General features: G+C 38.4%; 1 protein-coding gene across 4 annotated transcripts; it reads left to right on the forward strand.

The window, feature by feature from the left end:
- Nucleotides 1-391: 391 nt before the first annotated feature.
- pik3cd (phosphatidylinositol-4,5-bisphosphate 3-kinase, catalytic subunit delta) lies at nucleotides 392-19518 on the forward strand. Of its 4 annotated transcripts, none has more exons than XM_067527506.1 (23): nucleotides 392-744; nucleotides 1594-1765; nucleotides 2603-2831; nucleotides 3621-3853; nucleotides 4189-4365; nucleotides 6053-6208; nucleotides 6643-6732; nucleotides 7706-7927; nucleotides 10662-10758; nucleotides 11177-11307; nucleotides 11389-11439; nucleotides 11524-11691; nucleotides 12029-12150; nucleotides 12403-12546; nucleotides 12628-12727; nucleotides 12809-12975; nucleotides 13356-13465; nucleotides 13698-13776; nucleotides 13867-14034; nucleotides 15805-15928; nucleotides 17062-17207; nucleotides 17291-17423; nucleotides 17505-19518. In XM_067527506.1, the coding sequence occupies exons 2-23, from the start codon at nucleotides 1625-1627 to the stop codon at nucleotides 17640-17642; spliced, it is 3126 nt and encodes a 1041-aa protein (XP_067383607.1). In that variant the 5' UTR covers nucleotides 392-744; nucleotides 1594-1624; the 3' UTR covers nucleotides 17643-19518. The 4 variants fall into 4 exon arrangements, with proteins under 4 accessions (XP_067383607.1, XP_067383608.1, XP_067383609.1 ...); XM_067527507.1 differs by having other exon boundaries at nucleotides 392-695; nucleotides 1591-1765; XM_067527508.1 differs by having other exon boundaries at nucleotides 392-695.
- Nucleotides 19519-20289: the final 771 nt, after the last annotated feature.

A 20289-nucleotide genomic window follows, 5' to 3' on the forward strand; every position in this document is an offset into this window, starting at 1 on the left:
GCAAATCCTGATCTGTGTTATAAGTCACTCCTCAAGAAGCTCACTAACATGTAATGGGCCACGCTGGTCATAGCACACTGTAATGTGGATGTCTGTCAATGTCTATGTCTCCTCCTTCACATGTGGAACTGTCTGAAATAAGTTGTCCATGCCCCTGTCATCACACCCTCATGTGTGTCTTCACCAAATTTAGAAACTACAAAATGAAAACTATAATTCCTGGTGTAACTTGTTGTATAAATAAACACTGACATTCAAAGAAATGTGCTTAATTTCAGCTACTAAATGTACGTAAACGTAACTTAACAAAAGAAATGGATAAAGATAAACGAAAGAGAACGGAAGGCGGGAGTGTTCAGCGGAGAAATACTTTCACTTCGCGCGAACTCGGCTTTTAGTGGACGGTCCCTTGGCCTCCGGGGAGCTGAGGAGGCAGAGCGCAGCCGCTCAGTCCGGGTCCGGGAAGTCAGTGCAGCAACATCTCTGCATGAATGACAGCGCGCTTGACCGCCGCAGGGAAGACACTTCGTCCATTTCATGCGGATTTCAGAGACCGTAGGTCGCCTCACGGATCGATCCCCAGCCCGCAGCCGCCGGAGCGATACGTACCCTCGTGATGTTCCAGCCTCCATCTTCGCTGGTAGAAAACCATGATGAGATGACCGGCTTGTAGAGCTGACAGTCTGCGCCAACAGGTTGGAAACGCTCTCGCCATGATAATCTGAAGCCACAAGTTGTATTCAGGTAGCACAATTTCGCTTAAATACTGTTACATCAATGTATGTGCGTCTATGTGTTATTTCACATTTCTGATTTTATGAACATGTAGTATTTACTGCAAACTGCCGAATCCACAGTGTGAGTGTTGTAAAATCAATTCACATAGTAAGTCACCCTACATCTGACACTAATCCACAGGCAGTGCAGCCCATGCAGCAGAAGTTTCCACTTACCAAAATCAATAGTCTACAATTACTTTGAGGCAAACTGTTGGAAATGTAATGTTTCATGTTTGTGAGTTGATTAGGTTTTCAGGAAGTTCGACTGCAAATTTCCAAATAATCTGAATATTTTTGCACCGTAAGAAGTTCCTTGTAGAGTGTGTGTTTACCTTATGTGACTCCTGAGAATTAGGTGTGCTTTGTGCTGAAAGAGCATTTAGTCTGTTTGGTGGAGATGAAAAGTCTGTGTGCTAAATGTACTAAACTGCATATTACAAACCGTTAGCAGCTTTTCAAAAACACAACTCAATACTGATGTCGTACTTTCATCCAGTTCCTTATTCAGTATGTTTTCTCTGAATTGAGAGAGAGAGAGAGAGAGAGAGAGAGAGAGAGTGTATGTGTGTGTGTGTGTTTGGGGGGGCAACAACAGAAGCTACTGGTTATCATGGCACTCATACACATCTGCCACATCCTTCCTGGTTTTAAGCATCCAACTTTGTGAAGACATATCATTTAAGGTTTTAGGAACCAACAACAAACCCAGCGATACACCGTCTGACACCCTGTACATATGTTAATAATGGACATATTAACTCCCCGGCTGTGTTCTCTCTGTGGGGACGGCTGCTTGTGCGTGGATGACCAGCAGAGGAGCTGACGGTAAATGAGAGGCCGTCATCATGCCCCCGGGGAAGTATGGGATGCAGGAGGAATGGGAGAAGGAGGGGGACCACCAGATCATGATGGATTTCCTGCTGCCTACTGGGATCTTCCTGAAATTCCCTGTGTCTCGAAATGACACCATCAAAAACATTAAAAAGGTACATCCCCTCACATCCCCCATGTATTCTTGAAAATCCAACTGAAGCTTGATGACGAACCCGATAATAAATTACCTATAATCTATTATATCTTAGAACTGTAATCCTGATTCTCATCTAGACTGTGGTTTATCAGCTGCGGCACAGGACCGCGGCTGCGATGACCACAGGTTTAAAATGTTTTTTCTAATTTTTACTCAATAAGCTTTTAAACAAATTGAAAGACTTAATATTTTTGTCAGACGTTAAAGTAATTAAAACACCTCATAGTCTCAACAATGCTTGCTCCGGCTTTTGATTTATCTTGAAATTTTGACGCAGCTGAGAGGGAGCTGCAGCTTTCATTTTTTGTATACACAGCCAGCTCTCTGCTGGAGCAGATCTGCTGCTAAATGTGAATGTGCCAATGAATGTGCCAGTTTCTATGCCAACAGTTCTGTCACTTCAGTCTGTGTTTGATTTAGCTCTGTTAAGTAATGATACTCTTGGAAGCTGTAAAGATGATTAAGAGATTAAATGTCTTTCCAGTTGGGCTGATTCATAAGGAATTTTAGAAAAAAGTCTTCAAAAACTGTTCAGGTCACTTCTTAGTAGCAGTGGGTTATCATTTCAGCTCGTTAAGGTAATCAGACAAATCACATTGGTTGGATACAAGTTATTCTCCAGCAGCACTTTTGCTTTTGAAGGCACTAGTGTCTCTGATTGAGATGTTTTAAATCATCGTTTCAATTAGGCATTCTTTTACATGATCGTCTTAGAATTACTTTGACAAATTGTACGCTGAGGGTCATAAACACTGCTAACAACCTTGTGCATTAACGTTTTTTCTTGTTTCAGATGGTTTGGAAAAACGCCAGAAGCGAGGCCCTGTTCAATGCATTGGGCGATCCCGACGCATACGTCTTTACCTGCATTAACCAGACTGCAGAGAGGGAGGACTTGGAAGAAGAATCGAGGCGGATAAGTGATGTGCGGCCCTTCATGCACGTTTTGAGGCTGGTGGCGAGGGAGGGGGACCGAGTGGAGAAACTCACCAACACCCAAATCAGCCTGCTAATTGGCAAAGGTCAGCAGCATCCTCCTCTGCTAGAGCTGAGCTACTGTTAACAGTCGCAGTGATGCCACAGAGGCTTTTGTGGGTCTGTGGTATTGCTGTGTAGTTAGTTTTAAATAGGTAGCAGTGTTTGTCATCATCAACAATAAGATGAGAATCTCCTCATGTAAAGTTTCTCAGAGGCACAGCTGTTCCAGCCTCTGTAACACCGCATCTGAACTTCTCAGCAATTCAGACACAGTAACTGATTCATATTTTGAACATAACATGAAGAGGTATTTCCATTCATTTTATACTGATTCCAATATTGTCTTAATGTTAACAGGTTTCCGTGTAGAACTGGTCAGTAGTTACGGATTTTCATCTAGGTGACATTTATTTCAGAATTCTGAATTATAAAGGAAACTGTGCTAGCAGTTTCTTGGAGTAGTCAATGCTGTTTTCTGTTTCTATAAATATATTTATGATAACTTGCACATGTTACACACTTTTCTCCAGCCCCTGCCACCAGAAAACTCTGTTCTTAATCCCAAGTAGAACATTTTGGTTGGCTTGGTTATTTCCAGACAAGGAAATGGCCAATCAAATCAAAACAAACACAGCAGCAACACAAATTGAGTTATTGAGGACTCTGAGTTAGTTTTTGGCAGAACCAGATACCTGCATTTTTTCCAGACCATTAGCAAATTAGCAAACTTGAGTGAAAAGGAAGGAACTCTAAGCTAACTGGTGCCAATTACAAATTTCCAGTTAGTGACTATATGTGTGGGTTTGTTTTACACTATAATGGTCACTTTTCAGGTCTGCATGAGTTTGAGGCCCAGAAGAACCACGAGGTGAATGAGTTTCGGACTAAGATGCATTCGTTTTGTGAAGAGAAGGCTCAGGAGCGACAGATGTTGCCATGGCAGCAGTGGATGGAGTACAGCTTCCCATGTGACCTGGAGCCATGCTGCTCTCCACCACAGTGTGGGAACACAAAGTCAAAAACCAGCAGAAAGATTCTGATCAACATCAAGTTTGAAGCTAGTGATGTGAGTTGATCTGCCTGTGTAGTTTTTGTGAGTCATATTAGTAACAAGACTGTTAAGAAAAATCAAACCAGGCATTGTGTTTTGATGGGGCAGCAGCAGGGAACCACACCAAGAGCACAACAGCTTTGATTGGAAAAAACATTCAGCTAAGGTGTAGATAAATTGTGGAGGATGATTTTAAGTAAATGTGATCACCTTTGAAAATCCCCCACCCACGCCACCATCTTCAAAACACCACTCAGGAACCAGATCCACAGACATGCAATCTACTTTCAACACAATTTTCTGTAAAGCTGAGGCTTTTATTTAAATTATATTGTCTGTGGCTCTGACAGGAAAGCTTCATGTTGCAGCAGGATCCTCAGGACCTCCCAGTGGTTCTGATGAGGAGCGCCCTGAAGAAGAAGGCCACCGTGTTTCGCTCGGTGCGACAGGAGCCTGAAGACTACACATTACAGGTCGCAGGGAGGTGGGAGTTCATTTATGGGAAACACCCCCTGTGCCAGTTCAAAGTGAGTGACTGCCACAGCAGCCTCTCCGAACGGAGTATAGTACCTGGCTTTAATGTTCATGTCTTATTGTTTCAGACATTGTTTAGTTCCTGGGAGTCCGTAACCTGATGTCCTAAATCCTAGTGGAATCAATTGGGTATTTTAGCTGTGGTTGACCAAAAATTAAAAAATCTAATTCAATTTCAAAACAAACCAGTATTTACTACAGATATAAAACAGCAACCTTCCTATTGCATAAGTTTTCGCCACACAATGTCACTATGAAGTAAAGCAGCATCTTTGGCAACAATTACAGTTTTAGTTCTTTGCATATTTAGACAATTTGGTTTGGCTCCATTCTTCTTACCAAACTGTGGACGTTAGTTATGAAGAGAGTCCTGTGTTGTCTTGCACTAAATATTTTTCTCAGTTGTCATTAGTTTGGTTTTCCTCCCTCATTCTATGAATTTTTCCTGCATTCTTCTTACTGTTTACGCTCACGAATCTTACAGGTCTGCTGCACAGAAGCATCTACACAGCATGGTGCTCCCTCCAAAACACTTCATGAAGAAAAAACACCCAATTACAAATTGGGTGTTTTTTTGTTATTTTGTTTGTTTCTCTCTGATGTGTGCCAAACAGTGATTAGTAAGATAAACAAAAAAATACATTTTGGTGTCAACACACTAAAAATACTATTTTAGCTTTCATTCAGAAGGCCCTACATGCCCTCAAACAGTGATTAGTAAGATAAACAAAAAAATACATTTTGGTGTCAACACACTAAAAATACTATTTTAGCTTTCATTCAGAAGGCCCTACATGCCCTCAAGTTGTTTATTTGTCCACATGTCATGTGAATAATTTGCCTGACAGTCACTTTCTTTTCACTGAAGATATGACTCATTAGATGCCTTTTCCCTTTTCTACTGTCCACTTGATTCAGAATTAAAAGCCTGTGATTTCCTTCTCATTTTATGACTGACCTAACTCTGGAAGAATCATATTTTACCCTTTCTTTCCATAAAGGTGTTTCAAATCTCCCTTTTTATGTAGTTATTTTGCCAAACAAAGAACAACCTGTAATGCCACAAATCGTGTGTTATTGACAATGAGGGAATACAATATGCGATATGTTACGAAATTGCTTTTATAATCAAACTGTTAAAACTTGTGTAATTAAATCATTTCCTTATATTTAGGTGTGTGTGGAGAGTTATTTTTTGTCTTCATTTGATCTGTGTCAAAGCACCTAGTTTTACTGACTGTGTGTGAGTATTGTAAAATGATAAAATGTGAAAACAGTACTGAAGTTCTCACAGGCACAAGAGCAGTTTTTTTCTCAGTGGATACAGAAGACATTCTATTCTGTTGTTTTGCATTGTGCCAGGGGGTCGATAATGGCAAAACTGTCAGATCAGGAGTGGGGTGAGTCAAGAATTTGGTGGCAGGAGACTCCACTGTTGATTTTGAAACTCCAGCTACCTGCAGGGGTGACTCATATCTCATGTCTAGCAGCACTGCAGAGAGGAACTGCATCCATCCACACATAATGAGATTTTAGCTGCATTAACCTACAGCAGATGAGCAGCCTCAAGGAGTTAACCAGTGCTATCAGAACACTGGGAAGTATCTGTGGGTGAACTAAAAAAAAAACTTGTCTTCTGTCCCCTCATTATGTCTCTCTCTCTCCTTCTTTCTTTTCCAGTATATTTTCTCATGTTTAAGAAATGTCCAAAACCCTCATCTGATCATGGTGCATCACTCTACCATCAGCAAGTATCAGGAGGAGCAGGGCAGAATGTGCAGCCAGGTGTTCAAGAGCCGCTCTCTGTCCAGACCTCCTCCACTGCCCCTGAAGAAGGTAAGTTATGAGAACTCATCTTGTATTAAAAGAGTTGCACTTTTCCTGCAAACTTTGGCACATCGAAGCACCACTATGTACAAACTAAACTTTTACTTGTATTTACTATAGCTGAGCTTATATACTATTTATTGGCGGCTTTGGAACTGAACTGGCAAAGATCAAACTATTGTGTGTTTTTAGGCTTTTATCCTAAGTGATCACACTAACAAATAAATATGAGCTAGATCTTTTTTTAGATTTAGTACCATTTAGCGCTTTCTTCCAGGTCCAAAGCTTGTTCTCTTTTGTGCCGTGTTTTGAAAGTGTGTGCTCTTGTTTTTTGAAGTTACCAAACAGGAAATAGTCTTTACATTTCAGTGAATGGTATAAAATTGCTTTAAATTAAAAGATTGTGAGTGAAACATTTCCTCTCCTTCTACTCCTTTCTACAGCAAAATACCTCCTCTCTGTGGTCCATCAATGAGCCTTTCTACATTCACCTGCTGCAGGGCAGCCGAGTCAATGCAGACGAAGGAATGAAGGTTGGTGTGGTTTTACGTGGGTTTCTCTCACTTTGTTGCTCAATGAAATGTGGCATTCACTTGTTTACCAATATCTCAATTTCAGTTGTACGAACAGTGGGGTTGACATGTAAATGACAGGGGGGGTCACATGGTCCAGACCACACGTTTCCCATAATTCATCAAGGCGGTTGGTTAAAACTTCAAAACAGGAAGTGGGGAGGGCCTATCTGGTTTTTACGTCTCATTCTGAGGCCTAGATTCTAAGAAAAAGAGACTTCATGATGTCTCTCCCTCTCTCACTTTCTGTGCACTTTTTTAAAGCGATGCACACATTTTGTTACCATTGCACATAGGTCCTAACCTATGTTGATATTTAGCAAGTGTCTGTGTTGTTTAAAACTGAGATGTTTCTCTGTAAATGGCTTGAAAAAAAAGTAGAAATGTCCTCTTATACTCCAGATTCCAGTCTTCTTTTCTATCTTCAATTAGTTTTTTTTTTTTTTGTTCCCAATTAGATAAACAAGAATAGGGTGAGGATACAATTAGGGAACTATGTTACTGTCTTTAGATTCATAATTTAGGATGTTACTGTACTAGATACATTTAGATGCACTTCCGGCTGCTGCCTTATAGCATATCATGACTCATGGCAAAATTCTCCTGTCACATTATTATCAGTCATGATTGTAGATGACAGGGTCTGAGAACACACCCTGGTGAACACAGACAATCTTGATTTGTGTCCTTTGAGTTGTATAATTTGTGACGAGGATCTGGTGAGCACTCAATTGTATCACGACCTGTTTACATTAAAAATGTGTAAACCTTTTGACTCATAGCCCGAATGACAGAGGAAACTTTGAATCATCTAGTGAAGTCGCTTCATCTTCCATAAACAATCTCCCTCAAAGATGTGCTAAAAACATGAGCTTCCAAACCACATGCTATGCCTTCATCTCATCACCACTCTGTATGTGTGTTTCCCCTCCAGCTTGTAGTGCAGGCTGGTCTCTTCCATGGCAGCGAACTCCTCTGCAAGGTGGTATCAAGCTCCGAGGTGGGAGTGTGCTCTGAACCGTCTTGGGACCAAAAGCTGGAGTTTGACATAAATGTGGCTGATCTACCACGCATGAGCCGCCTGTGCTTCGCGCTCTATGCTGTCATTGAGAAAACCAAGAAGCCCCGTGGCACTAAAAAGAAGAATAAGAAAGCGGTGAGTCCAAGGAACTTATGCCGTTTTTCAGTCTTAAGTGTACAACTTGAGATTGACCAGGCAAATGTTTGGGCGGTTGGGTGTGAATTTGTTAGCGAGCACAAACAGATCTGTTTCCTCTCTAGTGTGTCGTGCGTGTAGTCAGTAATGTGTCTTGTGTGGGTGTGTTTTGCTGCTTGCTATGTCTGGTTGTGCAAGTGTGTTCAGTGGCAAGGCTGCGGTTAACATTTCATCCGTTTCAGCCCTTTTATCTGTACATCACTCCAAGGAAGGAAGGAATTGGCAAACGATTTCAAGGAATTCTAAATTCATCTTCACACTTGCCATTTGTAGTTACTGTACATTTCATCCACTCATTTTTTCCTCAACTTAAAGTACTAGGTTAGAGTGGAGACCTAAAACATAGCCAAGCAGTTTTCTGCTGCTGTTATTTTATTATATTGGTAGACCCCTTTTATACAAGTTTCTAGAATTTTAGATCCAAAACACAATCCATACCATATTATTTCATACACAATACTAAAGTACAACAAATTTGGTAACAGTTAGGGCTGTGACATGGGAAGATATATATGTCATGATGATAGAAGAACATCTATTGTTTTATATTATGCTCTGTCATTAATTTTGTTGTATTGCAAATCCCACTCTTTTTGCCAGTATGAGAGTTATCTTTTTTCCACACGACTCATATGCAGCAGTGTAGCAACACAAACACACACAGAAGAAAGTGAAGGTAAATGAACGCAAGTAGTTTCTGTTTTAAAAGATTTAATTTATGAACTTGTGCCGAGCAGAGGAAGAGGCATTAAGCATCCATTCTGAGTTCAGTTTATGCTGATCTATATAAATTTTCTTTTTTTACTAGTTTGCATTAATTTCTTAACTGTTAACCAATGTATGACTTCACATTATGAATTAACCCACTTTCCATTTTAGTACCATTCCATGTTTTTTTATTGCTTCTCTTGTATTAAAAGCACTTTACTGAAGACTGAACGCTTTCAAAATTTAAATAAATTTAAAGTGGAAATGTGAAAAGTTGCAGAGCCTTCAGCCAGTTCACTACTGCGCCCACAACAGACAACAATCCCACCTACCCAAGAAACAGATACAGAGATAATATTGGTAGGAGAGCCAAAAAAGAATGCGGTACATTTTGTGACATAGGTAACTTAAACTTTGCTCTAAAGGGGAAATTAATTAAATATGAATTGGTACCTTTTTGTCATGTATATAATTGAAACTGTAATAAGAAATTGGCCTTTCTGTGTGGTAATTTCGCTGAATATTAGGTAAAAATCTATTGTCATATTGCAGTAGAGTAAGTAAAGTCGGTTTTAGAACATCAGTACAAGGAGTCTGATATTTGCAAAACAAATATGAATAAAACCAGACCTAAACACGAAGATACTGTAATACGTTTGTAATATTCAAAGTGCAGCCAGTTATAAATATTTTGATTATAAATTAATTATTATCTTTTAGGCACAAATGGCAAAAATTTAATGGTTTCAGGTTTTTAAATGTGAGGATGTGCTGCTTCATTATTTTTTGTTTTCGTATATATATTTATTTTGGACAGCTGGTTGGACAAAGGAAAGTATTTGGATGTATCATCTTGGGCTCTGTTAAAGTCTAAATCTTTAAAATTTTTTTTGCAAGTTATAATGTACATTGTTAATTGAAGTAGTTTCAGGTGAATGAAACAATTTAAAAAATTGTTGTGTCAATATTAGTAATATTAATAATACAACAAAACCACTGTGTTTACGGATTCATCATTGTCTTGCTATTTCCTTATTTCTGTTCAAAGATAATAAGAACTGTAGTAATACACTGTGAGAATGCTTTGAAAAGACCCTTCACACACTGACTCACTGTACATTAGGTAGTACAGTACAACAAATTCCCCTTTTTCTGCCGAGTTGGTCTCAGCACCTCTTGTTTTGCATATCTGCAACATCCTAACATGGCACCCAGGTGTGTTTTATAGGCACTTACACCACTTCTGCTTTTTGAGTCACTTCTCTCTTCTTTTGCCCGGAAAAGAAGTCCTGCAACCAGAAACACAGACGGAAGTTGAGCTATTTTAACTAGTCTTGATTATGTGCGCCACCTCTTTTTTTAGCTGGTGTTTTCAGCTGAAATGTGTTTAATTTGTTTTTAACACATTCAATGGTCAGTTTGTTTACTGTCCTCTGCCTGGAACTGACTTCCATTTTTGCTACTTTACATTCCAACTTCAGCTATTTGAGGCCTTATAAATATAACATTGCTTGCATCTTTTTTTTTTTGTATATATATATATATATATATATATATATATATATATATATATATATATATATATATATATATGCTTGTATGACATGTGTTTCTTATATATAATGAAGCACATGTCATACAAGTAATAATTCATAACTCACAGCATTTCAGATATTTTAGGAAAATTACTTTATCTTTTGGGAATTTTTATAGTTATACTATATTATATAATTTTAATATATTTATCTTGTATATATGAATCTTTTGGATGTTGCAAATATGGTTTGGCAGTTGAACTTAGTTTTTTTACTCTAAGGAAGAGAGCTCAAATAGAGCAGAGTGATATTAAATAGATATACAGATCTAATGTGAATTGACCTGTACATTAAACTGATTTTGAGTTTTTACTGATTGCAAAATGCAGAAAACGCTAATCAACAAATCTAATCCTTGCTGTCCTCTGCAGGATTGTCCTATAGCCTGGGTGAACACCATGGTGTTCGACTACAAGGACCAGCTTAAGACTGGGGAGTTCCTCTTGTCCACATGGCCATCTGTTCCTGGTACGTTCAGCTTTGTTGCTTCTGACATTTACTCCTCTTTAGAAACAACTCAGATGTTCACCACCTCTTCCACAATGCCTGGCAGCACATAGCAAGGGCTAAAAAACCCAAAGTGACACATGGGACTGTGAAAAAACCCCAAACACGCATCAAGTGTTTGCTATTGCAGAAAAGATAGCCCTTTGTTTATGTGAAAATAAGTGTTGGTGCCAAAAGCCTTTCCTACAGTCTGGCTATGTTTTTGTTCAATTTGGCAGTAAGGAAAGATAATTTTATCTTTCACTGTGGTTTGTGATAACAGTAATTTAAATATGCCCTGTAGCTTTTGGGGAAAGGGGAAAAATTTGGAAATGTGCTCACTAAGGGGATAAAAGCATCTACCAAATAAAAGATTTAATATATGACCTTTTTATTACAGATGACAGAAGTGATCTGTTGAACCCGATGGGAACAGTCGAGAAGAATCCCAATGTGGATAGTGCTGCAGGTCTTCTCATTCGTTTTCCCAACATCCGGCCATATCCTCTCTATTACCCTCCACTTGACAAGGTACTTGTTCTCAAAAGGCTAAGTTTGAGTATGTACTAAAATTTGTATTATTCTCAGTAAGAAAAATTCCAATTGTTTCAGATAAGTGACATGGAGAGGAATGGTGATGTTACATTTCCCACTAAAGAAGAGGTAAGAATCTCTAGATTTCACATTTGACACTTTTTACAGAGTAAAAAGTAAAAAAAAACTTCAACTGTAATTGTGTTTTTGTAGTATATGAAACTAAAGGAAATAATGGACAGCAAAAACTACACTGAGATTTTTGAGGATGAGAAGGAGCTCTTGTGGAAGCTCCGCACTGAAGTACGCAGCCTTTATCCTGAAAGTCTGTCCAAGCTTCTCCTAATCACTAAATGGAGTAAACGTGAGGACGTAGTTCAGGTATGAAGTTTCCCAACTATGCTGAATTTATTTTGTCATCAAATGTCTGCATGTGGGTCTGGAAAGGTTTCCTAAACATATCATCCACCTATAAAATGTCCAAAGTAGACTGGTTTTCTATGAGTTACTGATTTCAAATAAAGTGGTTGCTCAACTTTTTCTGAAATGCCACTATCCTCGCTGAACAACTAATAGGACTGTAGCTTGTGATATTTTTCATTGTAGTTCATTGTAGTTTCATTGTAGTTTCATTGTAGTTGTAACAATTATTTTCATGATTATTCGGTAGATTTACTCAACTAAAGTTGGCTACAAATAACCACTTGATTCTCCTCAGATGGTGAGTTTATTAAGGAACTGGCCCGACCTCCCGGCCATTCATGCCTTGGAGCTCTTAGACTACAGTTTTCCCGACCCAGCAGTCCGGTCTTTCACTATCCGATGCCTCAGAAAGCTCAGGTATACAAATATTTGATTGTACTTATAACAATCAGCCACAACAATACCAGGTGGCTTTATGAACTTTGAATGAAAATCAACTCCAGTTTTTAAGCTCATACCTTACTATATAAAGATCAGCCGGAATGTGGAGGTCAGCATTGGTTCTCTGTCTGTGTCCGTCGCTAGGTGGTATTAGTTGTGATTACTGTATGTTGTATTTATCAAATGCTTTGCAGTATAATAAGTTGTCAAAAATGACTTTGCACACAGTGATGATGAATTGCTGCAGTACTTAATCCAGCTGGTCCAGGTCCTGAAGTATGAGTCCTACCTAGACTGCGACCTTGCCATTTTCTTGCTAGAGAGGGCTTTGTCCAACAGAAGGATTGGACACTTTCTTTTTTGGCATCTCAGGTTAGACACAGTCCAGCAGAAAGAAGCATGTGTGTCTGTAGCCTTTTGTTTATTTGACTGGATAATTTGTGTCCATTGCAGGTCGGAGATTCATGTGGCATCTGTAAGTTTGCGTTTTGGCCTGATTCTGGAGGCCTACTGCAGGGGAAACATCTACCACATGAAGCTCCTAACTAAACAGGTAATCAACCACTTATGCACGCTGACAAAAAGTTCCGGCGGTGATTATTTTTTTTAATTTATATAATTCTCTGCCAAACAGAACGAGGCTCTGGGCAAAATGAAGGCCCTCAGTGACTTTGTTAAGTCGGGCTCCCAGAAGATGACAGTGGATGATCTGAAGTTGTGTATCAAACAGGAGTCCTACCTGGAGGCACTGTCAGACCTGCTGTCACCTCTCAATCCCAGCATCATCCTCTCTCAGATCTGGTTAGTGTGAGACACATACGAAACACACACACACACTGTTTAGCCTGTACTTGACTCTTTAATTTGATTTGCTGATATATTGGTCTTTAGGTTTATTTTACAGAATTACAGAGTTACAATAATCATTTATTAAACATGTTCATTTTCATTTTATTGGTACAATATCACTGAAGTTTATTTTAATTCAAAATATACATCATTTTACACTAATTACTGGCTGCTGTAAAACTTCCAGTTGGTCATTCTCATCACTTTGGTTTTGTTTATTTAGTTTTATATATGTATCACACTTTATTTTACAAAAATTGTTTGTTTTGTCCTCAAGGTAATGGACCTCTAAGATAAACATGTGTTGATAATGATTGCATTTACTGTTGCAGTGCAGATAAGTGCAGGTTTATGGACTCCAAGATGAAGCCTCTCTGGCTGCTGTATAAGAACCCTGGGACTCAAGGAGACATGGTCGGCATCATCTTCAAGAATGGAGATGGTGGGTAATTCTGAATACATAAATTCAGTACACATATATGGTAGAAGCCTAACGTTTAGGGGTATATTGAACTGTTAAAATAGTTGTACAGAAGAAAACATAAACAGCATCCCTATATTTGCAAAAAGAAATAGAAGGTCAGAAGCCATAAAGAACAATGAATTGTAATTTCTGTTTTGTATTTGTTTTTAGTTTTTACATTTCACTATTTTTTTAACCTTAACGCCTTCAGATCTACGACAAGATATGCTGACCCTCCAAATGATCCAGCTCATGGAGAATTTATGGAAGATGGAAGGCCTTGATCTCAGGTACAGTAGGAACAGTTGTTTGTAGCAGCTGTTCATTTTTTTTCAAAAGGAGATCCTCTACAGCAAGTCAGTTTTAATTTACACTCACAGGATGATCCCTTATGGCTGTTTGTCCACTGGGAACAAGATGGGGCTCATTGAGGTAGTAAAGAACTCCGACACGATCGCCAATATCCAGCGCAACAGCAGTAACAGTGCTGCCACCGCTGCCTTCAACAAGGATGCCCTGCTCAACTGGCTAAAATCTAAGAATCCTGAGTGAGTATGATGAACTGCTTTGCCATAATTGCAATGCGTGTCTTCTGTAGATAGCAGAGGCCAAAGGGCAATCAAAGCTGGCCAAATGTCCCTTTCCCCAGCTTCACATTAGAGACTCACAGGAGGTCCAGGAGACTCCTGAAGAGGTCTTGTGTCAACTCTCTCGCATCCTACATACATTTTTTGTACTAGTTCTAGTGAATTCCAGAAGTGCTCTTCAGTGCCAACTGAACTTGCCTGTAATTATAGGTCATTCTAGGACATTTTAGGTGTAATAAAAAGTCTTCTTTACTTCTGACCAACTGGCTAGGAAAGCAGGCCTATAAATTCTGTGAAGCTGTTTGGTTGTTATCACTTTGATGTTCACCTGGGGGTCCTGCCCCACTGTCATGTATCTTGTGAGAGTCACTTCTTTTATAGTTTGAACGACTGTGGAATTGCCTTGAATGTGATGAAACAACTGCATAGTAAATGTTTGATAAGTGGTGTCATAGTCCAACCCCTCTGTTGAGAGAGGGTCATTCCAGTCTCACATAAATACATTTCTATATTTATGTGAGATACCTTGTTTGGTGCCATCAATTTTCCCTTACAGAATGTGGACATTGCTGTTCTCGAAGGAGTGACCCTTGTCTTTCAGATGCAGATTCCTTGAGATGGACCAGTTTTTGTCTCAGTGTGTTGCTGGGTTTGAAATACACAGGGTTGTGGTCTTTATTGGTGGTATGTGATGTATGATTTTCCTGAATTATTCACATACTCCAGCAACATGTGGAATGACAATGTTGTTCTGCCTGTTATTTCATTATTTCAAGCAAGATCTTAAAGAATCGGTCAAACCGGAACAAGGCTGATTTTCTTTAGTACTTGCCAAAAGTGTAATGCAGAAATGAAAGAGCCATAACAGAAACATTTCTAAAAAGAGACATTCTAATTTATTATTAATGTATTTATCAGGAACTGTAACGTCTTTTGTTGGTGAAGGAAGTTGAAACTACCATAAAAACAGATAATGAGTGATATTATTAAAATTTTAAAATTATTTTAAAAAGAACATTAAATCGTAATTAAATCATTATTATTAAACAACGTTTTTATATTTAAATGGTAAATGTGTACAGATCTAAATGCTAAATGAGGGGTTAAAATGAATTGTTTCTTGATATATTAATTATTTTTAAATGAACAAACACTATAACTAAATGTTCTTTGGACGTGTGTGGTCTAAATTGTTTGCTAATATATTTCCTGTGTGTAGCATTTTAAGATTGTAATAGACCAAGACAAAAAGCATAGATGACCATAACTGTAGCAACATTAAAGGAGAGTACATATTTTTTTGGTGCCAGACAGTCTGAAGGTCTTGTCTATTCTAAAAGCTCCTTGAAGAGAGAACCATTCAGTGTAATGAATAAGCCTTTGTACATTATGTTGGCAAGACAGACCAAGCTGACTGCACGACAGAACAGAAACGTAATTAGCTTGAAATGCGGCAGCGCCTGAGACAAAGCAGAGAAAATTAAACTTAACACGGTGAATCCCGTGCACATGCAGACCATAAAAAGACGTGACAGCCGATGAAAGTCGATCTCTAATTGGCCACAGAATCTCCTCTGTGAATATTGCACGTTACAGTGAGGAAACCACCCATCCAACTTTGTATGTGTGTGTGTGTATGTGTAGAAGCAAGATAGGAGAAGTGTAAATGTACTGTAATAACAAAAATCACTAACACTTCATTTCCCTGTTCCTGATTTTCTTTGTTACCAGGGACAAACTTGATCAAGCAATAGAAGAGTTCACGCTGTCCTGTGCTGGCTACTGTGTAGCTACATACGTCCTGGGCATTGGAGATCGTCACAATGACAATATTATGATCAGAGAAACCGGACAGGTGGGGTTTATTGCTGTGATTTTTTTACATGAGAAATAAGTACGAAACCTTATCTGCCACAAGGGGTGATTAGGGAGGGAAAAAAGGGGGGAAAGAGGTTGTACTTTTGACCTCGTATTTAACCTGACTTTATTTGTGCTCTGCTTCCAAAGGAAGTAGACTTGCAAAAACTGAATACTTAAATGAAAGTTGCCTCAAATGTATTACATTTACTCACCACCACTGTCTACTTCATAATCTTGTTTGTGGTAACACATACACTACAGATGCCAAAATCAATAGTAAAATTATGGCCCTAGAACAAATGCTGATTGGTTCATAGGTTTCCATTTATTGTAGCTTTGATCATGCTTAGCTGTGACATTTAATTCCAGTGATACTTTATAACATTTCCATGGTCATTTTGGAGTGTAATCTTCTTTACCTTTCGGCTATTCCCTTTAGGGGGTCAGAGAATCAGCTGCCTCCATCTAACCCTATCCTCTGCATTCTCTTCCCTCACACCAACTAACTTAAATGCATAAATCTCCTCTTTGGTCTTCCTCTAGACCTCCTGCCTGGCACCTCCAACCTCAGCATCCTTCTACCGATATATTCACAGTCTCTCCTCTGAACATGTCCAAACCACCTCAATCTTGCTTCTCTGACTTTATCTCCAAAACATCTAGCATGTGATGTGCCTCTGATGTACTCATTCTTGATCCAGTCCATCCTCGTTACTCCCAAACTGAACCTCAACGTCTTAAGCCTGTCTCAGCTCCTCCCTGCAAACTACACAAAATTCTTCCTTTCTTCAACTTCCATCACTTCGTCCTCTGCTCTGCCTTTGTCCTCTTCATCTTCCTCACCACTCATTCAGTCATTATACACACCACCATCCTGTGTTTTCTGGCTACACTCACCCCTACACACTCTCTGGCTATGCTTTCACCTGACACAACCCTCTGCATTTATCCAGATTTGGGACTGGCACAAGAAGACACTGGTTTGTGCCCCCTTGTGGTTGCATTGGTCATTTTGGAGTGAAATCCTGTGGTGAATTCCTTCAGCAATTAGTGAACCTAATAAATACTGTATGACTGTGTTAAGTGATTCACAAACTACTAAAATTTATTTTGAACTTTGCTTCTCAGCTGTTCCACATTGACTTTGGGCATTTCCTGGGCAACTTTAAGCGGAAACTTGGGATCAACAGGGAGCGTGTCCCTTTCATCTTGACTTATGACTTTGTCCATGTGATTCAACAAGGAAGGACAAACAACAGTGAGAAGTTTGAGAGGTACAATGCTTTTGTATTTTATTGATCTAGGATTCAGTTCATATATTTTAACCTGTGGTTGATAATTGAATCCATGTCATCAGGTTCAGGGAGTACTGTGAGCGGGCCTATAAAATCCTGTGTCGGAACGGGACATTGTTTGTCAACCTGTTTGCTATGATGAAGGCAGCAGGACTACCAGAGCTGACTTCCTTCAAAGACATTCAGTATTTAAAGGTATGTAACAATTCTGCTGCTGCTGCCACTAATGAGGGTGTTAATAATGTTGACAATGATTTGGTTTCTTGTTTTCAAAAGGACTCTTTAGCTTTGGGCAAATCAGAGGATGAGGCCCTGAAGAATTTCAAAGTAAAGTTCAATGAAGCTCTCAGAGAGAGCTGGAAGACCAAGGTCAACTGGATGATGCACTCATTGGCCAAAGATAATAGACCATGAAAAACATGGAACTAATAAAACTTAAGGACCAGCATTTTAATTTATGGAGACAAAAGGGAAGCAATCAAAATCAAATATTTTACTTTATTCATGGCATTTAAGAAACTCAGAAAATGTTTACACCTGACGGGCCTGCCTGTGCTAAATAACAACTAAATGGAGGTATCCAAGGAAAAGAACATAAGTGTTGTGCATCATTTCAACAATGTGGTTTTCACAATGAGGGGATTGTACCAGACTCGTCTTTCTCCCGTCAAACACTGGAATACATTTGCCTTCATGATTTATCAAGCCAGTTAATGTGATTTGATCTGTTAAAGTTGCTACTTGACAGCTTATGCAAAGGTGTGATGAATCACTGAAACAGAAGCGAAGACTGAAAATTCATCTCACCAACTGCATTACTCAGCGTGTGGAGTGTAAATTGCAAACAAACTTTACAAAGGCTATAGATGATACTGTTTAGTGTACAATAACGGAGTACAATAGTGGGTGCAGCAGTTTCAACTCCATCTTTTGTATGGTTTACAATGCTCTGTGCCTTTATCATTTTTTCTGATTTCAACTGCAACTGTGCAATTGTGTGTTTTTTTTAATTTAATGTATTTTATTTAATTTGATAAAATACTTGTACAAAGTCATGACGGGTATTTTTTAAACATGCTGATTAATTCCTATGTCCTTGATGTAGACTGCCAGTACACAAAAAGCATTCAGCATTTACAATTTGTTGTTAGCTAAGGAAATATCGAGCTAACGCTTACCGAACATTATAACATTAAAGTAATAGTTTGCCATTTTAAACACAGTTATTTAAATTTCTATTATGTTTGTCCATGAGATGTGAAGCTGGAGCCAGCAGCTGGTTAGCTTAGCTTAGCACAAGACTGGAAACAGGTTGAAAAAGCTCACCTGGTTTAGACCAAAGTTAAGAAAATCTGCCTACCATCATTTCTAAAAATTTAGATGTAATTTTCTTTTGCGATGCATATCGGTAGATGGTTTCTCCCATTATGCTAAGCTTAGCTCCTGGCTTCAGTTTCATATTTTACAAGTAGATATGAGAGTTGTGTAGGTTTTCTCAAAAGAAATATACTAAAAATTCATTCATATAATTATTCTTGTTAAGATACAACTGCACTTGGTAATTAGAGAAGCAGATGCTAGGTGAAAAAAACATAATATATTTAATATAGAATCATACGTGAGCCAAATAATACAATAGACTGATATAAGTCATAAACTTGGATGTGTTTCTCAAGGTCCTCACAAAAGTGTGAACCTGGTCGGTGTGTCTCTGTATGTTGTGTGTGTGTGTGTGTGTGTGTGTGTGTGTGTGTGTGTTGTTTTATCATATTTATGTTATGCACTGAGATTTCCACTGCAGTTTAAAATAATGTGCCAGATGCCAGGAAAAAGATTCCATGCTTATAGTATCAATCACATTTATATTTTGACATACCCAATGCTGTGACATGCAAAATGGTGTTTTGTTTATTTTTATTTTAAGTGTGGACATATGCTGTATGATTTAATTTTTAGTGTGTTTACCTGATCATGCAATCAGTCCTGCAAGGACCACTTGAATAAGCAAAGATAAAATGCTTTATAGCCTTTTTATTTTGCATTTTGTTAAAAATCATCTCTACTGTTTGTATAAGTCTCTATTCAATGATGACTTTTACAGAAGAGTAAGTGTAGCTGTAGATTACACAGCATAAATACCTTAAACTACTGAAATATCTACTGGGTAATATACTTTATGGTTCATTAATGACTCTCAGTAAGTGGTTAGCTCGTAGTGCAGTTATAAGCCAAAAAGAATGGATCTATTAAGTTTACAGGCTTCTCCAGCAAAATAAAATACTGTATACTGCTTTTGCCTTTTGAGTTGATTTTAATTAATAAATTCTGTCAAATGGTACAAATTACCTAAGGCTCAGACCTTATATACAGGTGTGCAACTAAAACAGGTAAATAATCTTGTCAAATGTAGTTTGATGTAAACTGTATTTGTCTGCATTACATTTGTCTACTTTCTGTTGAATGAGAAACATAAACAGCAGTTTGCACTGAAACTTTCTGGGATCTAAGCCATATGTTAACCTAATTTTCTACCTTTGAGCCTAAAAATGGATAATCCTGGATGAAGGCCACAATCCCTAATGCCACTTTATTTTATTTTATTCATGCTTTTTTGTGTAATGAACAACCACCAATATTTTAATACAACGGTCTCTTGTAAAAATCCACAGGAGTTCACACTTCACAAAAATATTGTTTTCCAGTCTTAGTGTAAAATGTATATAAGCCTAAAGTGGCCCTGAGAGCTCACAGCACTGCAAGTGGAGAAACCACATTCAAATAGACAAAACACAAGCGCATTTTTAAAAAACTACTTTTATCAATTTGACAACACCGGTGTAGCATTAAGAAATGTGCTGCAAAAAAACAAAAATTTACAATGGGGCTCGCAGTGAGTTTATTCTAGTTTGCTGCCTTATTTTACTAAAACAGTAACAGAAATGTATTTTTTAAACAAAATATAAAGGCAAAACAAAAGCCTTTAAGAAATAAACCTCTGAAATCATAAAGGTTGGCATCACCACACTGACCCAAACTGAACAATCCTGAAAACCTGGCCCCT

Source organism: Channa argus, chromosome 13 (assembly GCF_033026475.1).
Source record: "Channa argus isolate prfri chromosome 13, Channa argus male v1.0, whole genome shotgun sequence".
NCBI lineage: Eukaryota > Metazoa > Chordata > Actinopteri > Anabantiformes > Channidae > Channa > Channa argus.